The sequence below is a fragment of the Acanthochromis polyacanthus genome, chromosome 19 (genome assembly GCF_021347895.1).
Source record: "Acanthochromis polyacanthus isolate Apoly-LR-REF ecotype Palm Island chromosome 19, KAUST_Apoly_ChrSc, whole genome shotgun sequence".
Lineage (NCBI taxonomy): Eukaryota > Metazoa > Chordata > Actinopteri > Pomacentridae > Acanthochromis > Acanthochromis polyacanthus.
Genome location: NC_067131.1, coordinates 11,663,802 through 11,687,717, shown reverse-complemented (window position 1 = coordinate 11,687,717; position 23,916 = coordinate 11,663,802). Strand labels below are relative to the sequence as shown.

The window sequence follows — 23,916 nt, the reverse complement described above, 5'->3', positions numbered from 1 at the left end:
AAATTCCGTTCATTTTGGAAAAAACTGTGCAATACTGTACATCACAGTAAACTTAAAGCTGATGTTTAAAGCTCACTGAAATGGAGAAAATTCACTTCTTTCGCTGCTAAATTATGTCAAAAACTTATTGTTTGCATTTTTTGTCACATTTTGCCACACCTCTGATTGTAGCAGCAGCACAATGTTTCAGTCACAATCATCACTTCCTTAGTCACCATGTGAGCCAGCACATTTTACATTTAGAGAGGACACGTTTCAAAGGGTTCACCTAACGGCGAGTCCAAAGCAAAATGAGGACAGTCTACTCTGGTTCGTCAAGCACTGATTTTGAGATTGATTTTTGAAGCTGCACACTCAAGAGGAAAGGAAATGCGTGAAATCTGTCACCGCTGCCTTCAGGATTGTTTTGTTGAGCGAATCACAGTTATTTATACCAACCAAAGGAGAGGAACCTTGGACAGCCTTCATTCTTTGGCACACAACCACACACACCGTTCTCACAAGCACGTTTAGAACTGATGACAACTTCCACGCTGGAGTATGTAGGGCACTCAAACAGGTGCAGCACGAACAGCCTGAGATGAAGGACTGTTAACCAAGTAGTCATTTGAACTTATAAATATATTATAATTGCATTCACAACATAATTTTTTATCCAAAACAGTCTTGGCGACCTGAGGGTCAGCATGAACACCAAGTGGGCAAAAGAAGTTCCCTTTACTGGCCCTATTAAAGGCAAAAATGCAGAGGAAAATACCATTTAAAAAGCAAAAAGGCTTATTGTATAAATCCTATAAGCAAAAAGTTCCTCAGTTTAAATGCAGCAGAAAAACATCTGGTGTAAATAGCCCTTACTGACATGTACATGTGCTCTAAAGTACATGCAAGTAAGGTCAGATGAACCCTTATCCAAATAAAAATCAACAAGTAGCAGTAAACAGACTAACACATACGCAGCAGCAAGTGTAAACACACAAGAAAAGCAGTGCAATGATTTAAAAATACATAGGTCACAATGCAGCAGCAGAAGCAATAAACATTGATCTTTCTGACTGCTGACAATACTGACTCATCAGGGAGTTTCCCTTTGGGATCAGATATGTGCACTCTTGCACACACGGAACCAGGTGCAGAAATAAATATAACGTCCAAGTCCTTCTGTCCTTCGTAGTTAAAAGTGAGGTCTGTGACAAAAACCAGGGTAAAGATAAGAAGTGGGGACTAATCAAGTGAACAGTTTCTTCTTCTGACACCAAGAATCATTCAATTTAAATATTTATAATGTAATTATGTTAAGCTATGTTGTGAATGAGGCCCAACTCAACTTAAAAAAATTTGACCATAACTCTGTATAATTACAGTGACTTAATATCAGATTGAACACATGGGTGTTACTGTGTTATCAGGGTCAGAACATATCCATAGCCACGTATGACATTCACAGCATCAACGCAGTGTGACGTTACCCAGAAAACCTGAAGTTCTTCACCGTCATGACATCAGTTTTGTGGTATAGAGACAGTCGAAACGTGTAATATTTTTTAATCGCATAGTTTTCAAGCTTTTGCATCACCAATTGCATATTCAAGCAAAACATTTCCTTTTTTTAATGCTAAATCTATATTTGCTATGGCTATGTAGCTTAGTTTGGATACAGGCAATCGCAGTGGAATGGTGGTCACTATGCCTTCAAATGATGGGTTACCAGCATCCATTTATTCAGATTGCCATATAGAAATCGGACTAAATACAAGGAATCAAAAAGGGAAAAAATTAGTCATGCATCTGTGAGATAAGTACTTGTTTGCCAGTAAGCAATTTGCCACCAAAAACATTAAAAAAGGAAACACAGATTTCAGCAAAACATAAATCCCACTCATAGGTGTATCTCAAAGACCACAAGTGCTGCCAAGACACACACACAGAGCCGACATTTGGCACTGATTGGACAGCAAAAAAGAAAAGGCACTGCGCATGGAATGCACACTCAACAGAACAAGATTCTCCAGTTTTCATAAGTAATAATAAACGTAGGTAATGAACTAAAGTATCAGCATATGTGACCAACATGATCAAAACCTAAGATAATAAATAAAACTTAATCTAATTTTCATCTCACTAAAAGTAACATTTTTTGTTCACTGGCAGCAGAAATAAGATTTCCTGATTACCACGTGCATAAACGGTTCCAATACTGCATGAGTCACGTCTTCTGGATTTCTCATTTCTGCATAACAGCGGACTAACAGCTAACTTGTAACACTCCCTATAGTGTACATAAAAAACACATGATCACACATGCAGTTCAACTTCAATGCACATGTGCACCACTGAATCACTGACAACCAGTTTAAAGTCCCAATTTCCCTTCACAGCTGTGTGGGGAGACCCGCAGCCACACTGTAAGTCACATTTCCTTTACTCACTGATCAGCTTGAAGTCCATTCTGTTGGAGTGCTTCATGGTCGCGGGCTACAGCTGGCCACTCAGCTCAGTGCCGGGGTGACCGAGGTACACTTGCTCACATTTGAGCCGCCAGACCCGACTCTCCTGCAGCTGCTCTCTCTCTCCCTCTCTCCCTCTCGCTCTCTCTGAGTGTCTGTTCTATTTCCCACCCCCCCTTACTCCATTTCTAACTTGGACTCTTTCCAACTTGCACTTTGTCTTCTGCTCTCTTTCACTCACCTAGCTTCTCTCGCTGTCCTCTCAAACAGCAAGCTCGATCTCTCTCGACTACATTCACTATTCCTCTCTCTCTCTGTCTCCCGCCCACTCTTCACTGACACCATACATAGTTCACAGCCGTGCGCTAGAGTTAAACCAGCCAGACCATCCCCTTGTATAAACATACACTGTCATAACTCATGTGTGCATATTAACAGTCAGAAACAAGTAATTCGGTGCAACTAGGCGCCCAAAACAAATCTTCTCTCTCTCTGATTTTGCTTGATTTTGTAGATTACAGTTAAATTCATTCCTCATTATGCAAGATTACTTCTTGTAAGCTGTTTTGGATGTGTTTACAGCATGCCTCACTTCCCTAAAGTGGCATTAACGATTTTATTAGGTAATGACAATTAATAGGTTTGTTTTTTTATTAATCACTTCAGCCATATCTTATGAAGAAACTATAAATATTTTATATTAATCACTGTGAACTGAATTCTCTTTGGATCTTTGTTATAAAGACAAAAGTTAAATAAATAAATCTATTAATCTAAAAGAAAAAGATCAACAGAAGTACAGGAAAAACTGAAAATAGTTGCAGCCTAACATTGCATAAATATGCATTTTAAATGAAATATACTGCCACTTTTAGTTCATTTGAAGATAAACACCTAAATCATTTCAATTACATTGTGGAAAACTTTCATTCTTACTGTATCTGTGCATGTGTGTGGATCCAATACTGGTCACGAAACATTCAGGTGAGCAAATTTAGCAATAATGGCCACATAAACAATGTGTGTACTTGGAATCCTTGAGACTCCCGTTCACTTTGATTCCCAACCACATTTGCTGTCAGTAGGTCTTAAATGCTGGCGTGCAACACAATGTACAATGCCTGACTCAGAGGAAGCGAGAGAACGAAAGAAGGAAAGAAGGAAGAGAAAAGACCCACCAATATTGAGCTGGAAGGATGGCAGCCTGTAACCGAGCTGCCCACTTCCTTTTCAGCAGTGCAGCACTGTAAATTGTGTTATAAAGGAAATGATCTCAAGAAAATCACTTAAAACAGCTCCCGTTTTACAGCTGACATAAATATTGCTAAATCCCAGTGGTTTTCAGCAGATTTTTTTTGTATGTAAATGAGTACTGTGTCTGCTTCAGTAGATACCTACTCAACAGACCTAAAGGATGCATCATTCTATAATTACTATCAAATGTATTGCACATGGATGGTATAGATTCTCTTTTGAAGCTTTAGTACTGCTTTATGTCTTCTTATTCACAGTGATGTTTTGTTTGTGAATTTGGAGTTTCTTCAGCTTTGACTTGCTGCTTAAAGTCCTTTTTTGTCGTATTAAATGGACTGTTTGTGCTGCGGTTGTTCTGTTTTGGGGTTTTTACACCTTGCAACTACAACCCATTGCTTGTTTTTCGGATCAACACTGCAAGCGATGGCCTAAACAGTAAATGTTTGTATATGAGGACCAAAAGAATACTAAATGGTATTTCCTCCTTTCTGCAACATACACATATATTAAAGCAAACATGATGCAAAATATACACAGATTACAAAAACAAAATCACATAAATGGACCCATGAATTAGTATTTCACCCACATTGTGCCTCAGGTAAAATTATTCCAGGTATAACTTAAAACATCAGCAGTGTTTGAGGTGACATAGACTTGACAGGCATCAGGCTTCAAACAAGACGAGTTCTACAAAACATAAATAACTAATGATCACCTATGATTTATGGGCTCACAATGCCTTGGTATATCTACACGTGTTTAAGCAGCACATTTCACTTTGTCCTTGTCCTTCCCAGTTGACAGTTATTGTGCAGCACCAGTACCAGTCTTTATGGGGGTCGGCAGTTTCCGCACAACAAAAGCCTGCCGGACACATGCCATTTCAATTTGTAAAATATATTTTATCATCTTTAATATGTTTCTCCTGACCTGCCTGAAAACGTCATGATTGTTGTTACAAAAGTCGTGCCATTCACGTCACAGAATTCAGCAAAATGCCTTTACATCATAATTGTGACGTGTAGAGAATGTCTAGAAAAACATTCTGCCTCTCATCACTCACAGTAAAACTCTAAGAGTACACCAAGGCCAGTCAGATAGTTGTTCTAGTAAGCCTTTGAAGCACTTGCACCAAAGCCACCAGTTCAGTTTTGCACACTTTATCTAACATCAATTTACAGACTGAAAGCAATACAAAAACCCACTGCATTTTCTGAAAGACAGACTGGAGATGTTTTCTCGAAATCCTGATCTCCATTTGGCATTTTTATGGGAAAATATATGAGAACCACATTTCAAATGCAAATGTAATTATTTCACTACTGCACTGGAAATAAAATAAAACCACTGATACATGCTTGATTCAAAATAAGTTCTATTTTAAAGAATTTCCAGCATTTCTTGCCAGCACAAATACATATAGTATTTCAGTGTGTATTTATTTATTGTTTATTTAATAGGGACCAGTGTATACAATAAACATGTATAACTCTATGACATTTATAGCCAGCGCTAATTTGCAAAGTCCGTCCCTAGAAGGGCTTTTACAAGCTTCGTCAAAATCTCTGGTGGCCCGTACAGGAAAATACGGGCCACCACCTCCTGCCAAATCTAAATTTCTGGTAGCCCGTACAAAAAACTAGTGGCCCATACTTCGCGTTGTTTACATAAAATTAAAAAAAATATATAACTTCTCAGGAAGTCAATTTCTTTTAATGAGCTCTTCTCTTACAACCTGCTTACCATTAGAATCGAAACAAGGCGACATGGTCAATATCCCCCGCCACATGTGATATCTATGAGTCTATATCCAAAATAGTGATCAAGGGCCATAACTCTGTTAAATATTATCGCACAGGTCTCATTTTCAAACTTGATCAAGGTGTCCATGGTGTGAAGCTACACACTAAATTTCGTAATCCTAGCTGTAATAGTTTCCGAGAAAAGCTGTCCCCTTCATGTCGGACGGACGGATGGACAGACGGATGGACGCACGGAAGCACGGACGGATGGACGGACGGAGGCCAAACCTATATCCCCCTTTTCCACTTCGTGGAGGCGGGGGATAATAATCAGTCTCTCATTCCAAAAAAAAATCAGTCTCTATTCATCTTTACAATCACAACGACGACATCTTCCTCAGTCATTTCTGGGTTGAAATCATCCAGAAACCCCTCATCAACATCATCCTTCATGCCTTCATCTTGCCATTGAACTTCCTCCTCCTCCTCCTCCTCCTCATCAATATCTTCCTGAGCAGCTGCCTGCTACTGGACTTCTACTTCCAGCTGCTGGTCTGGTGCTTCCTGAGTCACAGTTGCACTGGGCTGACTGTGGACCACCAGCCTACGCTTTTTTCTCAGTCTCTCCATCAGAGCTGGTCTCCTGGGTGCTTTGGCACCACTAAGCCAGCTGTCTATAGCTTGATCTGGGTCAAACTCTCTGACTGAGGATGTACACATCTGGATTGTCATAATGTTGTCCAGGGTGTTGTCAACTCCTCAGTAAGGAAAGTCGCTAGAAGTCACTAAATGGCGTCATCGCATAATTGGCATATTTCCCAGTTTGCATGTACCGTAATTGTAATCAACGTTGTAGGAGAGAGGAATAACGTTGTGGAAGAGACCAAAAAGTGATTAGAAAACACCCAAAATATGTTTTTGTACTAGAGGCTAAATGCTGTGGTTTATTTTAGCATGGCAGTGAAGAAACATTTTCATGTACAGTGCCTTGTGAAAGTATTCGGCCCCCTTGAACTTTTCAACCTTTCGCCACATTTCAGGCTTCAAACATAAAGATATAAAATTTTAATTTTTTGTCAAGAATCAACAACAAGTGGGACACAATCGTGAAGTGGAATGAAATTTATTGGATATTTTAAACTTTAAAAAAAATAAAAACCTGAAAAGTGGGGCGTGCAATATTATTCGGCCCCCTTGCATTAATACTTTGTAGCACCACCTTTTGCTGCAATTACAGCTGCAAGTCGCTTGGGGTATGTCTCTATCAGTTTTGCACATCGAGAGACTGAAATTCTTGCCCATTCTTCGTTGCAAAACAGCTCGAGCTCTGTGACATTGGATGGAGAGCATTTGTGAACAGCAGTCTTCAGCTCTGCCCACAGATTCTCGATTGGATTCAGGTCTGGACTTTGCCTTGGCCATTCTAACACCTGGATACGTTTATTTGTGAACCATTCCATTGTAGATTTGGCTTTACGTTTTGGATCATTGTCCTGTTGGAAGATAAATCTCCGTCCCAGTCTCAGATCTTTTGCAGACTCCAACAGGTTTTCTTCCAGAATGGTCCTGCATTTGGCTCCATTCATCTTCCCATCAATTTTAACCATCTTCCCTGTCCCTGCTGAAGAAAAGCAGGCCCAAACCATGAGGCTGCCACCACCATGTTTGACAATGGGGATGGTGTGTTCAGGGTGATGAGCTGTGTTGCTTTTACGCCAAACATATCGTTTTGCATTGTGGCCAAAAAGTTCCATTTTGGTTTCATCTGACCAGAGCACCTTCTTCCACGTTTGGTGTGTCTCCCAGGTGGCTTGTGGCAAACTTTAAATGAGACTTTTATGGAAATCTTTGAGAAATGGCTTTCTTCTTGCCACTCTTCCATAAGGCCAGATTTGTGCAGTGTACGACTGATTGTTGTCCTATGGACAGACTCTCCCACCTCAGCTGTAGATCTCTGCAGTTCATCCAGAGTGATCATGGGCCTCTTGGCTGCATCTCTGATCAGTCTTCTCCTTGTTCGAGGTGAAAGTTTAGAGGGACGGCCGGGTCTTGGTAGATCTGCAGTGGTCTGATACTCCTTCCATTTCAATATGATTGCTTGCACAGTGCTCCTTGAGATGTTTAAAGCTTGGGAAATCTTTTTGTATCCAAATCCGGCTTTAAACTTCTCCACAACAGTATCTCGGACCTGCCTGGTGTGTTTCCTTGGTCTTCGTGATGCTCTCTGCACTTTAAACAGAACCCTGAGACTATCACAGAGCAGGTCCATTTATATGGAGAATTGATTACACACAGGTGGATTCTATTTATCATCATCAGTCATTTAGGACAACATTGGATCATTCAGAGATCCTCACTGAACTTCTGGAGTGAGTTTGCTGCACTGAAAGTAAAGGGGCCGAATAATATCGCACACCCCACTTTTCAGTTTTTTATTTGTTAAAAAAGTTTAAAATATCCAATAAATTTCGTTCCACTTCACGATTGTGTCCCAATTGTTGTTGATTCTTGACAAAAATTTGAATTTTATATCTTTATGTTTGAATCCTGAAATGTGGCAAAAGGTTGAAAAGTTCAAGCGGGCCCAATACTTTCGCAAGGCACTGTATATCCCGTTCCATAAGTCTGGATGGGATCTGCAGTGACTTTGCGCATGCGCGATTCATCTGTCGTCTGGCCGCGGAGTGGACTTGTCCCCTAATCAGACACTGGGACTGCTGCGGGGTTACTGGACTGACAGCCTGTGCTTTGGGACGGGGAGGAGCTCACAGCAGCACCTGCTGCTTGTTGAGGACAGTAACTGCAGAATGATCCGAGTTTTCCTGTCAGAGTCTGCAAAACGGCAGAAAAAGCTGCTAGATTTGTCCGCTAGTCGCTTTTGACAAAAAAGTCACTAGGAAGCTTAGGAAAGTCGCTAGGTGGCAACACTGCCTGCGCAGAACAAAGTGAAAGGTTAGAAATCTTTCAATTTATTTATTTATAAAATGCTTGTCGCCCGGCCGGGCGATGAGAAATGTATAAATTGTATCTGTTTATCGCCCGGTGCATCGTTCTGGTCGCTTCGGGCGACTTGGCGACCGCGAACCTTACACCTTACACTTCAAAAATGAAGGGAAAAGTTAAAAGAAACTTTCAGTGAAAAGTTAAGAAACAAATTAAGAGAAAAATTAAGGGGACAGTTAAAGGAAAACTTAATGGAAACATTAAGTGGAAAGTTGAGGAAGTCACACTCAACACTTGAACGGAAAATTTAAGGGAAACCTTAAGGGGAAGTTAATTGAAATGTTAAGGAAAACATTAGGAGAAAGTTAAGAGAAGGTTAAGGGAAAGGTTGAGGGAAAACTTAAGGAAGCCACACCTGACACTTCCAAGTTAAGGGAAAAGTAATGGGGAAAGTTAAAGGAGAAGTTAAGGGAAAAGTTCAGGGAAAACTGAATGGAAAAGTTCAGAAAGCCACACTCCACACTGCTAAAGTTAAGGGAAACTTAAGGGAAACATTCCACACTCCAAGGTAGTGGAAAATTTCAGGAAAGGTTTAGGAAGACATCCCACATTCCACACACGCTTGAACCCAAGGCCTTCTACTTTAGAGGCAACTGCTCTTACCACTGCACTGCCATGAAAATTGAAATCTTTTCATGCATGCATGCACATAAAATATGAATGAAAAATCCTGATACAAATAAAGGTTGTACATAGATGCATATTTTTGAGAGCAATGGAAAAGTTTGAAGAGTTTAATTTCCTGCCACATTAAAAAAAAATCATGTCATTTTACAGTAGATTGCATAACTCAAATTCAGAAAAGCCATTTTTAACCGAACGCTTAAAGATTAAGAGCATGTTGTTACACTGAATGACTGAAACGCTGAACAATACCAAAATGGTAAGAAAGCAATAACCACACCAACACTATCCAAGTTTGAAACTTAGTCAGATCGTGCCAAAGCTTCAAGATAATGAAATGTCTTTTTTGACAGGATATAATTACTTTAACCTTACTGACAATGTCTTTTGAAAATCTATGCTGCAACAAAATGTGACTTAGAGCAGTCTGTGTTTTACTCAAGGTATATTTAATTTACTTGACCTCATTGGTGCTTTCCAATTGAACAAAAAAAAATGCAGAATTAGTTTATTACAGCTTTTTAAATAACAGCTTGGGCATCTGTTATATGGATGTTATCATTGCAGGAGTCAGACATTGCTCTTTCTGGTACACAAACTGTTTCTCAGTGTGGAAAAGACAGAAATGTCTCACTTTATGAAACACAACAATGTGGGTCTAAGACCTAGAATATTCTGTTCAAGCGTAATGTCCAGTATCTGGGTTGCTTTGGTACTGGGTTACAAAGGCAACGAAAAGTTAGACAGGGAGCCTCTCATGCTATGTGTGTACCAAATGCTAGTCTTGCCAAGACTTCTAAGCTGCTATGTGTGCACGTGTCCAGCTCAATTCTGTTCCTGCAACACCCATTAGAAGAGAACACGGTGTCATGTTAAAGATATGCGCTCTGTGTGTGTCTGTGTGTGCTAGTATATGAGTGTTTGTTGTCTCAACAAGGTAGACTGACAAAAATGAAAGCTTTGCTATTGACATGGCTGATCACGTAACAAGTCGCAGGGAAGCGCACACGGAAATGTATGTTTTTTGTGCGCTTGTGTGCGCATTTGAGTGTGTGTCTCCTTGATCCTAACAGAGACAGCCTGTCCCCTGGCCAGCTGCCAGTGGAATTAACGTCAGGATCAGCTTACATTTAAGTCATACGTAACATCATTGTAGAGAAAGGTGGACAGACAGTTACCAGCTGAGCAAGTGATCAACAAGCGGACTGGCTGGACGATGATGTCATGCGTAGAGAAAGCGAGAGTGAAAGAAAGAGGTGAAATACCATAGGCATGAAGGGATTCAGTTGATTTTCTAGTCTCATTGGGGAGATACGTTTTACAGTTCACTTTTTCAATTTCTTTCTAGCTGCTGCGCTCAAACAAAAAACAAGAATCTATTTTAAGAGCTTGTTACGTCAAAGCGGCAACATAAATAAAGATATATCACCCCTGAGATTCTAAGAGGAGGATGTTTGAAGTGCATATAGCCTCTTTTCGGATGCTTAGATCATCACCTGAAGTGTGTGCATGAGTGCTGAGGGGAACCTGTGATGTCAGGAGGCCTTTTTCTCATTCCCTACACCACTTGAGCATCCTGTTTAAATGAGTGGCTAAATTAGAGAGAAATAAGTCTATGAAGAGTGAGAAAAGGATAGCAAGGGATGTAAAGAGAAAATGAAAGGAGGAAAGGGCAACCACTGGATCAACTACAGACCCTAAGTGACCCAGATCCCACTGTGGATAAGGAACCATGTGGGAAAAACAGCAGAGAGTAAGAGAGAGAGTAGACCACAGGGGAACAGTGAGAACCTTAGTCTGCATAGAATCAAACAAAGTCCATCTTTCACTTGTCATTCGTTTTTGCACGCTGTTTATCACCACTGCTGAATATCATACTACATGTCTAAGTTGCGTGCAATAAACCTTTGCTATACACATGTAGCAACACTAACAACACTCACCTTTCAGCACAGCGTGGCCGTTGGGGCAGCTGGGGCAAAGGGTAAGGTAGAGGAGAACGGGCACCTAGAGCGGCTGTAGCCTCCAGCAGTGCTCCAGTCAGCAGGGAACACACCGATGTCCTCTGGCCACAAGCACGATAAAACCTAGAAATACATTCATCCTTGATTTTATTCAGAATATCTAACATGCATGTTCAGTGTTTCCATATTGTAAATTACTTGTCTGCTTTGCTGTTTTAGTAGAAATAATACAATTGTCTGTTTAGTGTAATTATATACAATTATCATATACCTAAGGATTATCTCTAATGTACAACATCAGAGATTAATATTGACTTTTGGGGTGCTACAAATCGAGCAACTATGGCCGTGCTTTAATATACATACAACACGTAGAGCTTGCAGATGAATTGGAGTGTTTCAGTTAAAACACATGCAGGTTTATCCAACTTTCTAGTAGCCAGTCTCTGAATTAGAAAACAAATCCTAATCGTCACAATTATTTCAGCAATTAAAAATAATAATGTAAAAAATTTTGCTCATCTTTAACTTGGGTCGGTGTGTAACTAAAAATTTGTTGCATTATCAAGCATTCTGCCAGTTTTTCACTCATCTATCCATTGCTCGATAAATAATGGGTAAAAACTTAATCACAAATTAGTCCAAAGTAATGTTACCAATTACCCGTTTTTCTTTACCAGCGGTCCAAAAGGTTAAGATGTTCAATTCATTATTCTTGTTCCAGTGGGTTCACTCATTTTTTAAGCATCTTTTTAGCAATAAGTAGGTCTCTTTCATTTAACACCTAAAAACCTTATGAAGTCAAAGCACCATTTTTTCCTATTTTAATCTTTTTGATTTTTCTAACGTTTAACTGAAATCACAAAAATAACAAATGCATTCCTCGAATTTACACAAACCTTTTGGTTCCAATCTGTTGACTAAATATAAAACTAGCGGACTTATTTTATACAACTGGAAAATTACATCAAATGAGAAAGTAGCCAAACCTGTGTGGATGAGAAGGATGACAACCCCAGGGATGAAGGCAGGAGCTCAGATCAGGTCTGGCTGGGCTGGCGCTGACACCATGTAACTCCTTGAGACAGATACACCCAGGGCAAGACAACAGGAGCTTTTTGGCAGGATGAATCAGGGCGACTTCCTCTCTGTCCTGATCATAGTTGTTAACCTGTTGGAAGAAGCCATTGAAAAATAGGTCATTTGACGGAAACCAACACTGGAACTCTTGAGTTTGAGAGGGTGAAATTACGATTGTGACATTTTGAAATCATCGACCAGCCACAACATTAAAACCACCTGCCTAATACTGTAGATTTGACGTTCGTGCTGCTAAATTGTCCTGAATAGCTGGAGAATGGACACAGGAACTTTGAGGAGTCCTGTGGTGTTTGCAACCAGAACACTGGCAGCAGCTGTGGGCTGCAGGGTGGGGCTCTAATGGATTGGACTCGATCAGATTTGGACCTGGGGAGTTTGCTTTTGGCTCTTTGTTGTGCCCCTCGAGCTATTCTTGAGGAGTTTTTGCTAGTAGACAGGGTGCATTATCCTGGTGAGGGAGGCAACAGCCTTCTGCGAGTGTTGTTGCAATGGAAGGGGGATGTGCTCGGTTTGCAACACTGTTTTGGTTGGTGTCCAATATCATTCACAAGAAAGCCAGGACCAAAGGTTTCCCAGTAGAACATTTTGCTGTTAAGAGACGATCAGTGTCATTTTCTTCACCTGTCAGTGGTTTAAGATGGTACTGCTGCCAAGTGTTTACTCATCTATGTTGTTTGCATACAATAAAATCAGAATAAATAAGAGGAAAGCAACATATGGTTGAAATTTTCAACAAAACACAAAAATTAACTCCATCAACAGGAAGTGAAAGATCACATACTTTGGATTAATCTTACATTCACAGAAAAATACACTCAACAAAATATAAACGCAACACTTTTGTTTTTGCTCCCATTTTTTTATGAGATGAACTCAAAGATCTCAAACTTTTTCCACATACACAATATCACCATTTCTCTCAATATTGTTCACAAATCTGTCAAAATCTGTGATAGTGAGCACTTCTCCTTGGCATTTTATTGATGGCATTTTGAATGCACAGAGATACCGTGACGAGATCCTGAGGCCCATTGTTGTGCCATACATCCAAGAACGTCACCTCGTGTTGCAGCAGGATAATGCACGGCCCCATGTTGCAAGGATCTGTACACAATTCTTGGAAGCTGAAAACGTCCCAGTTCCAGCATACTCACCGGACATGTCACCCACTGAGCATGTTTGGGATGCTCTGGATCGGCGTATACGACAGCGTGTACCAGTTCCCGCCAATATCCAGCAACTTCGCACAGCCATTAGAGAGGAGTGGATCAACATTCCACAGGCCACAATCGACAACATGATCAACTCTATGCCAAGGAGATGTGTTGCACTGCATGAGGCAAATGGCGGTCACACCAGATACTGACTGGTTTTGTGAGTCCCCAGACCCCCCAGGCACAACTGTGCACTAATCATGGTGTCCAATCAGCATCTTGATATGGCACACCTGTGAGGTGGGATGGATTATCTCAGCAAGGAGAAGTGCTCACTATCACAGATTTAGACAGATTTGTGAACAATATTGAGAGAAATGGTGATATTGTGTATGTGGAAAAAGTTTAGATCTTTGAGTTCATCTCATAAAAAATGGGAGCAAAAACACCTAATACAGTGTAAAGCGATGAAGCCAATCGTCATTGCTAACCTTGAAGTAAGCTTTAAAAGAATAACTGAGAAAAAAAAATCCCGTCATCCGGGTGTTATTTCACCTTTCAGAGTATTATAGAACATTTGAATCAGAGGTCATCGTCATCAGCTCCTCTGCTGTGCTTGTTCACAGAAGCAATTTCCTCTCGAAAGAACAGTAATCAAAGCGTGAAAAGAACGAATTAACGGAGAGAAACGCCACTGAGGCACAAAAACAGACAGGAAGCAAGGTGGAAGAAGATTCCAAACAGAGTGAGGAAGACACATACGCACTGGAGGCAAACAGAGAGGGTGAATAATAGGGAGACAGAGAAAAGAAGGTGGGAGGCAGGAGACAAAGGTAAAAAAGAGAATGCAGAGAAATCAGTGAGGAGCTTTAACTGAGTGAACATTTTGACCTTTAAGAACAAAAAACTCCCACTCTTTCAGTTCACACTCTTCTTGGAATCAAATCCATCCAACATAAAAGGAACACTTATCCAAAACGATCAACTTCCTCTTTGTCCTCGAGCGAACCTGCAGATGGGCTCCTCTGGCACAAATTTCAGAGAAAAGCTATTAAGGCAGCATTTTGTGGGACTGTAAGTGGGCACTTGTGCCTTCAGCAGGGATGGAGATTACAAATGGGACAAAATCAATAACGGAGACAGAGTGGGAAATGAACGCAATACAAGTTTAATGAAGAAATACTGCTCAAGTGTAATAATCAGTAACGGGGTCTATCTGCGGCGCTTCATAATAGCGGTGGGAAAAAGGTGACTGAGAGGTATATTCCACTGAATTCTCGTATTAAGCACATGTTGTATTTGTATTAAACACTGACTGGCAATGCCGTGACACAACAGGCACGCAAACACGCACAGTATATAAAGTGCACAGCCAACTAGTTGTCTTAGTGGGATGGGTTTCCTGCATGGGGTGTAGCCTAGCTGTTGTCAGATCTGGGTCATCCCCCGGGAAATGAGATATACCAGGCTGCACGTTTAAAAAGGGAGCGAGTCATAGTTAGAAAGACAAAACAAGGGGGATACGCATTAAAAAATAAACAAAAAAACCCCAGACATACAAGCACAAGCTTCCTTTCTCAGTAAGTAGTTGAACATGAGATAATAAGTAATGACCCTCATTTCCAAAAACAAGCGTATTACAAAAAGGTCAAACTTTCATTAGGAAATTAAAGAAAAAAGACGGAGATTAGACATATATGGACAAATAGCTTGTCAGATTTTTTTTTTTATTTCCTATCCAGAACATTCACTATCTAATACCGCTTGTTAAATACTTTTTTCCCCCCTGGCATTTAGAGATTGTACATATCCACTGCAGAAACACAAAGTCTCCTACATTAACAGGACATTTTTCTGCATTTAACATGCACCTAAAAGCAAAAAGTTGACCTGAGTCAAACATAGTCTTCTGGTCTTTTCGTATCTATTCTGCATTTAGGTGGGGAGAATTTTGGTTAATTTAGAGAGGATTTTCTGTCTCCTGTTGCTACTGAACATTCATGTATACAGAAGATTCTATGCTAGTTAACACTGCATGAGTATGGTGTGACGAACTACCTGTAGAAGTAGCTGCAAACAGCCCGAACAATACATAATATGTACTGTGTTTGTGTAATCAAATAATTGTTTTTGAAGCAAAAATGAAAGCAAATATGCTGATCAAGGCTGTCAAATGTGAGAATTTTCTGCTTCTGTTGGTCTTACATGTACCGTCGTAGTATTACTAGAACTAAATATGTTGAGGCTTTTGGATCTTTGGTCAAAAAAGATATTTGACTGTATTACCAGAACACGGCTTCATTTTCATCAGTAAGAGAGCTATTCATATTTTCTGCCAGTAAAACAATGCCACTAAAGGAACCAGAGATGGCGATGATCAAATCAGGCCTCAGCAAAGCCAGAACAAACACACATTCAACTAAAGTCAGTGATAGTTTACATTTTGTACTCTGTAGATGGGTTATGATGAGTACACCTTACAGGGTGATAAAGACTGACAAGTACCAAATGTTTCCTCTGGGATTTTATCAATCTCATCTACAGCAAAATGAAAGTTTTAAACAATCAATCATAGACTAATCAATTGTTCATAGGTCTAATAGCTGTTCAGGAGAAAAGAACCAAGTCAGTTTAATGTATTCTGTGGTAACCACACGGGGCGAGTTTTGTTTTCCAATCAATCTACTTACTTTAAGTCCGTAAAGCAAGTTCTTCTCTCACGATACTTTCACTTTCTCAATAAACATTTTGGTTCTACTGTGGTACGCACACCCAGACTTTGAAAGAGGAGAGCAATTAAGGAAGAGACACTGTGCATTGGAGTGTAGAGGTGCATAAAAGTGAGCTCGACTCCAAAGAACACTGTGGGGAATGTGGTGCTGCCTTTGATCGACGCAGAGCAGCTGTCTTCACACACACACAAACAAACAACCTCGTTTTCAAACTCCACGCCAACACATGGGACATATAGAGACACTTTGAGTCAAGATCACAAAAACACGTGCTAATGGCAGTTATGCATGTGCATAATTGCTCTTAAATATGACTTAAAATGAAGCCAAAGAAGAATGAGGGAGTGAATGTGTGAAGGGGCAGGGGAGTAAATGAGCAACTATTAACTGGTTTTAACCTCCATTAAAGGGAAATAAATAAATAATTCACTGTAATTGTCCATTTTCGCTAATACTTTTTCCAATCTCAGGATTAAAAAGAGAGAGATCAATCCCAGGCAGGCAGACAAAACAACACAAAGCACTCTTTTCCAAGTAGCCACAGTCACAGCAGACATGGGGACAATAATTGTATTTCAGCTCAATGACATAAGTACAGGTCATCCAATATCAATGTGTCCAGCATGTTCTTCATAGTAAATGACTAACACTGAGCTTACCATTCAGCCAGTTAGCAGAACTGTGGCTATATAGGACCGTTGCCACTAATGCAACATTGTATCTCACATTACAGTGTGTGTGCGGGAAACATTAGAGGCCTAAGCTCAGTATAGAGAAACGCTAGAAGCAGCTGCACTGTTCAGCTCAAATAAATGTTAATTAAATATTATTGTTTTGGCTAATCACCTGATTAATATTAATAGAGAACAGCTTGGAACATGATTTGTGTGCGAGGACATCGTGGAGACATAACCCATATTGTGCTCCAATACTATACACGACACGTTTTAATTTTAGCTATAATATCTCACACAATTCACTCTCGTCTCTCCATCCTTATAAAATTGGAAAATGTAATTTGCTTCTGCCACTATCTGTATGGTGCCATTGTTTTCTCGCAGTTTCGCCACGAAGGTTAGCAAGTGACAGCTCATATTCCTCCATAACAGTTGGTCCAAAGCCATAAAAACTATAAAAAAAACAGCAACTCCTGGGATATTTCTTCCAGTATGTTATTACCCTTCTCTTGGACAAATAGTTTCCTGTTTCACCATGACTGAAAAATCTCAAATGTGACTGTCCAGGGTGGCTTAATGATCCGATGAGCATATTTGTTTGACAGTTACTGACACCTGTAGAGTTAGGAAAGAATTTGCCCTTGTCAAAATCAGGGACTAAGCATGTGGTGTTTAATGACCGGTTCATCAATCAGATTCATGAATTAAAGACAAGAAATAAGTGTAAATTGTAAGATATGACTTTCATAATACTGACAATCAGTCCACGTAACCTACAGTTATGAATGAGTGTGCTATTAAGTCCCATTAGCGCCCCGTTGGGTAATTCCCCTGCCTGGCAACAGCCATTCTAGGAAAGGATTAGCAAGGGCCACTGTGGGGCACCGCACAGACTACTGAACTTTGAGCTGGAATGCGCGTGCACACACAAAGACACGCACATACAAACACATGTGAAAATGCAGACATGCAAACACATTCTGACTCATGCCCCTGCCTTTATGTATACCACACCAGATGCATACATTAAGTATGAGCATGCAGGATGCTGGAAAGGCCGATGCTATCTCCCTGAAATCCAACCACCCACAACTTGAACTCTCTGCTTTGATGTCTCTGACCAACCAAACTCAATCACATACTCTCACGGTGACACCCTCCTCATACTAACAGTCGCTTTCTATCAATTGCACACTCCTCTTCAGTTACTCTGCATATTCGACAGTGTTCCCAGGCTTAGGTACCAAGACACAATATAGCTCAGCTGTCTGCAAAATGTTACGACATCGTATGCTTGTCTCTGTACAGTGAATTCTCCCTCCCACTGTTGCCATTTATGTGCACAAACCCACGCAAGGCCACAAATATTAATTTGGTAATGATATCATGCTGTTAAATGAAGTGATCACATGGGACTATCATTGCAATAGCACCATACCTCCCAGATGTACTCTCCCACGAAGCCGACTTTCAAGGCACAGAAATGCATCATTTCGGTCGACATCTACTTTTAGAAGCATCATGGAGGGTCGAGGTTAGTTGAGGTTAGCGGGGGGTTATTCTGTTATTCTGGTCTGTGCTGTGGAGCTGAAGTCACTGGAGAGATGTCAGTCTTAACTCTTCCCTTGCTTGAACATTTTTCAACCGATTTTAGGATGAGTTCTTGGAGGACAGGAGAAGATTTGGGCATTTGGTTTGAGTATTTTTGTGTTGAAATGTGTACAATTTCATGATACAGTTGACTAAAATCCCGCGTAAAACTTCAAATGTGGCAAATTTCCTGTCCTTATAATCATCAAATGAAATTTGAACCACAGTAAAGACTAGCAGCCAAACAAGCAACTAAGGAGTCAACGAACTTGGCATTTCAAAGACTTCAACTTGACAAATGAGAGATCAAATTATCACCTCTACTGCATAGTACTCCACCATGTTCCAATTGTGCCAAAAAAAAAAAAAGTTTGGCAAAGCAATACGAACTCAATAAACGTCAGCTGAATCTCTCTACCACTTCATTCGTGAAACGCTACAAATCACAAGAAGATTTAGGTCCAAGCCCCATATTCCTGAAATCCTTCATAGCACTTGAACGGTGTGTTTGCGTTAACGCGGTGAAAATGGAGCCGACAAAGCCATCTGAGGAAAAATGAAGAAAATGTGCACCCTGCCCACCCAACGCGACAAGAGAGTTTAAATCAACTGGACCTGGTCTATTTGAAAACTCGTTGGGAAGCCAGGTATGTTCAGCAGCTCTGGTATCTCAGCACCCAGACACTGAAACCCCACCCATCCTGGACAGTGTATACCAAATCAGAGGACATAAACCAAGCACACCCAAACATGCCAAGCGCAGATCCCACCGCTCAGGTTGAACATGCGATAAGGCGCTTCAAATGTGTTCCTTACTCTGCCATTGTTGGATTTATGTGTACTCACACAGCACACCACTCTCTTTATCCCAGCAACTCCTAATCCTGGTTTGCATCACAGAGAAACAGACAACCTCTCTGCACTGTCCTGTTCTGTTCTGTTCTAAGATTTTTCTGCCATTGCAGTCTCCACAAGGTAATGTTTGCTTTCCTGCACCCTGAGTCTGGACTGTCTCACTGCAGGCTGAGTGCAGCACTCATTTGTACAAGCTCATGAGCAAAACAGAAATGTGTGTAGCTACAGTTTATGCAACAGGAGCACTGCATGTTTAGTTGATTTTTGAAGCGAAAAGAAGAAAGTAAAGCTTGTGCAGCAAATAAAAATTCAAAAATTACCCTTCCTTCGCATGGTAATGCACTTTTTCTTTTTTATTTTGTGAACTAAAAATAAAAATATTGCAGCAGGTGCAAATATTAGGACTTACTTATCCCCATTTTTATCAGCTACCACATTTTGTGTCTTTTTTTTCTAATTTTCCTATTCTTGATTTAGGATTTTCAACTACTCTTCCTCGCAGATCTGACATATTCTTATGTTGTCTTTCACATACAGCATGTGTAAAATCTTTTCCACACAAATTTTCAAAGCTTCAGCTTGTTTGAAGTACTTCATGGTAGATTCTGAGGTCTGCTTTTGGTCACTGTCCTGCTGCAAGAAGACAAGCTTTTTCCGTTCCAGTGTCTTGACAAAGTCCAAGACATTTGCATCCAGAATTTGCTGATATTTAGTGCAATCCATTCTTTCCTTTACCAGTGCAATATCTCCAGCATCACAGACTGTAACAATAAAAAAATATACACTCCAGAGCTTTTTATGCAAATTTTTCATTCTGTCAAATTCATTTTCTGCTTCTGTCTGTTTCTCCAAATACAACTTAGGGGAGTTTAGCCAAAAAAAGTCAATTTAACTTCACTTGTTCACCAAATGACTCTTTTTTTTTTGTCACCTCAAGTTTCCCACTGATGACTCCTTTGTTTATCAGCCATCTATGCAGTGATCCGAGCTGAATTTATCAGCTCTGGAAGTGTCATCAGCTGAAAATCTCAACTCGAAGTTTCAACAAGTCAACTGGGGCCTAATAAGTTCAAGGCGCCTCAACTGGAGCACGTGTCACAATCACAGTTTTTTCTATATTACAAAAACTTAATAAATAGAATAAAAAGTAACCGTGGTATGGTAAAAAAAAAAAAGGGGCAGAAAGGTTCACTATTTTGTGACAGCAGTTGTTTCTTTCATTTCAAAATCAACGCCATGTGCCCAGTGATGGCTGTTCAAACGTTTGCATAAAACTGTGTGTGCAGACACTGATGCTGCATGTATACAGGTTTTTAATGTGTGTAATCAGACAGCCTGTGTATACACTTGTATTTACGGCATGCTGTGTGTATATGTGCACTTTTGATCCATGTTTTATCTGAGTGTATATTGGATGAGTGCAGGTGGTCTGTGTCCATGAGGGTCTAGTCTTTTGAGAAATAAGTGTTTGGATTAGAGCAGCCTGATGTCGGAGTCTGAGTATCTGCTCTGAAACACAGACAGTTGAGTCCATACGGTGGGTTATAAAAACAGAGAAACACTTGAGAAACTCTCCCTTTTTAAACACACTAAGACAATGATTATCCAATTAGAAATTAAGTTACACATCCAGCAGATGACTGGAAAGGCCCAGCTGGAATTCATTTACATAATTAAGCAACTATAACACATTAGGGATAAGCACAAATCATTGCCATGGAAAACTGCCCAGAACGTACACAAAGATGAATGCTCATACCCAAAAGCTCCTTTTGATGCACAACTGAATAGGACAGTTTCTCTCCTGATACCCTACTGATATATTAATGGCGGATTTTCAGTGAATTGCCTCGGCCCCAACATTACAAAGCATTATCCTTCTGAGAGACGTGTTCGCAGCTCAAGTTGGCAGCAGCATCCACTGAGTGGACACACAGGCAAGAAACAAGAGAGGAATTGTGCTAAAAAGAATCCTAAACTGGAGAGAAATTAATATAATATAAGAACTGAAAAATAAAATGCCTTCTGTTGTCACATGAGAACCAACAGAGTTTGTTGTTTCGGCAGAGGAAGCCCCTCTCGTCTCACTGTAGATCAGGCTCTTAGTGGTTCAGTGGGTGGATTATGACGCTCACATTTCTAGGGATTAGACTCATGCAATACTGTTCTGAATATGTAATGTGGATGTTGTAAGTGTGTGGGCTTGTGGGAACCCCCAAAAAGGAAAGACAGCTCCTTGGGATTACCAGTGTTTGTACTGGACTACATTGATTGTCACATGAAGAAAGCAGTCCATATTAATACATATACTGAAGTGGAAAAATAAGATAAATTCTAGGTTACAGCAATTATGAGGGTAAACGCAAAAATCTGTATTTCAAAACTTGCCTTTTATAACAGTGCATAATTCATTATAGTGTCTAATACCACTTACGACCTGCTGGCTCAGAGCCTTCCTTACACAATCAGCTTTAAGCCTTCCACACAGCATCTAAAAAGTTGTTTCTAAAAAGGAGCAAATACACAATAGCCGCAATAAAATTGTGAACCAGTCCGGAACAAAACATGAAAAGTAGCTGCAGGCTGCAGGCCCATTTCCAATCACAGGAAATCAAAATGAAATAATGACGGATAAAGACAGAATGAAAAACAGTTGGAATGATAGGAAGGACAAAAAAAAAAAAAAAAAGATCAACAAAGTTTGAGGAAGGTTTGCCAAAACAGGAAGAGAGTTTGAACAGACAGCACGAGGAGAAGCAAAGATGAAGTGGAAGAGGAGGTGAAAAATAGAAGATGAGAGAGAGGAGGGGGGAAATATATGAAAAAGACCAGAGTGGCAGGAAAGACAAAGAGGAGAGGTGAAGAGGGAAAAACACAGGGGAGCACAACAGAGGAAATGGAGAGGGAGGCCAAGGGTGACTTGAATCATAATCCCCTGTTGAATTTCACAAGGAACTGTTTCACCAAAGATCCAGGAGCTGGACCCACCTCCCGAGCACTGCCTCACACCTTTAACAAGCTTAGGGTATTATGGTGTGTACTTTGTGTGCATGTGTGTCAAGAGCGGCACAGAACTGGGAGGTGATGGGCAAGAAGAGAAATGAAAAAACAAAACGCACGCAGTTCTTGAGGATCTCAAAGAAATACTCTGTCAGCTTCAACACAAAATACTGCAGCCTTACAGACACGAAAACAAACTTACAGATAATCAGCTTGTGGTTGCATTTGCTGGTCATCGACCCTGTCTGGAGCCACCAACAACAACAACAACAAAAAAACAACAACACACAAGTAATGAACAAGAGGAAAGCGCAACATAAAATGCACCTACAGAAAAGGACTAAGTAATCTAATCTGCAGAGAGTAAATATGGAGTAGAAAGGGAATCAGAATCAGAATCTGAATTAGCTTATGGCCAAGTATGTACACAACATACAAGGAATTTGGTTTTGGCTGCTGATGTCACCCAAGGAATGAGGAAAGAGAATGCTTAAAAAAAAACTAGAGAAAGAAGGAAAAAATAGTAGCAATGAAATCAAATGGAACACAATATATACAGATATTTACAAAGCTAGAAGAAATATATAAACACAGTAGTGCAAAAGGATAATTGCTAGAGTGACAAGACAGTGCTAAAAGCAGAGCATGCTGTTCTTAGTGCAAAAAATAATGTACATATCCATTGGTATATTGCACATTTGTGGATGAATGACTAAGCTACTTATTATAGTGATGGCAGTGGGAAAGAAGAAGAATGACAAGTTATGTTTGGTCACACTTTAAAGATCGACACGTAGACAGTAGAAAATGTTACTATGTGCACTGTGCAACAGTTTTGAGGAAATCAGATCAAATTATTACTATTACAAGAATCATAGCAGGTCATTCTGAATGAATTCCGTTTAATTACACAGAAGATAAAAGGTAGGTTGAAGGGACTGTTTGTCTTCAGCAAGCCTTGATGTTAAGTAACTGCACCACAGCAATGTCAAAGCAAAATAAGGCACATAGTGATTTCTAAAGGCCTTATTTGAGAATTGAATTTAATCACATCACAGATCTACTTCTTCATCACCATTCTTAAGCATATAGCAACAGAAACAAATCAACATATGCAGCGAGTAGAAAGGAAACATGTAGTGTCCTGCATGTCCGCTATAAGGCCGTGGTGTGTTTCTGCAACAATCACTGCAGTTAAGCGACATACGCAGCCCAGCAACATCAATGGAGGAATCAAAGAAGACAGGAGGTCATGTATGAAGTCTAATTAAGGCACTCAGAGCTATATTAATGGTTGAGTAAATGAGTTAAGGCTTGTAAATGTCCTGCAATGTAGTTGGAAGTGCGTTTTCAGTCCTAACAGATGATTTAACTTTACATTACAAGACAAAAAAAAAAACTCCCAGGTGACAGAAGAAAAAAAAAAAGGCAAGAATGAGACAAAAATCTAGAAGACGAAAGAAAAGAGAAGCGGGAGGTCAGCAGCAGAAGTGTAACAGAAAGGAATATGACAGCGGAGTCGGAGACCGAGTCGGAAAGAGAGGAGGGAAAAAAAACGAGGGGTCATCGTGAGGGCCAAAACAACCTGGAACCCATTACCCAGAGCACCCAGCGGGACCCCTCCAAACCACCACACTCCCCCACTTACAGTTCTCATGATGTCATACTACAGCGAGCCGCCACATTCTCCTCTACATTACAGCGCACAGTCCTGGTCAGACAGCCAGAGATAAGCTTGACGAATGTTTTTTTTTTTTCACCCTTTTGAAAGTG

General features: G+C 40.3%; 1 protein-coding gene across 1 annotated transcript in view; it reads right to left on the bottom strand.

The window, feature by feature from the left end:
• The window catches only part of plce1 (phospholipase C, epsilon 1), an 86,535-nt gene that overhangs the window by 42,341 nt on the left and 20,278 nt on the right, over nt 1–23,916 (bottom strand). Inside the window, 3 exon segments of the mRNA XM_051939588.1 lie at nt 11,014–11,041; nt 11,043–11,157; nt 12,024–12,205. Coding sequence (XP_051795548.1) covers nt 11,014–11,041; nt 11,043–11,157; nt 12,024–12,205 — 325 coding nt within the window.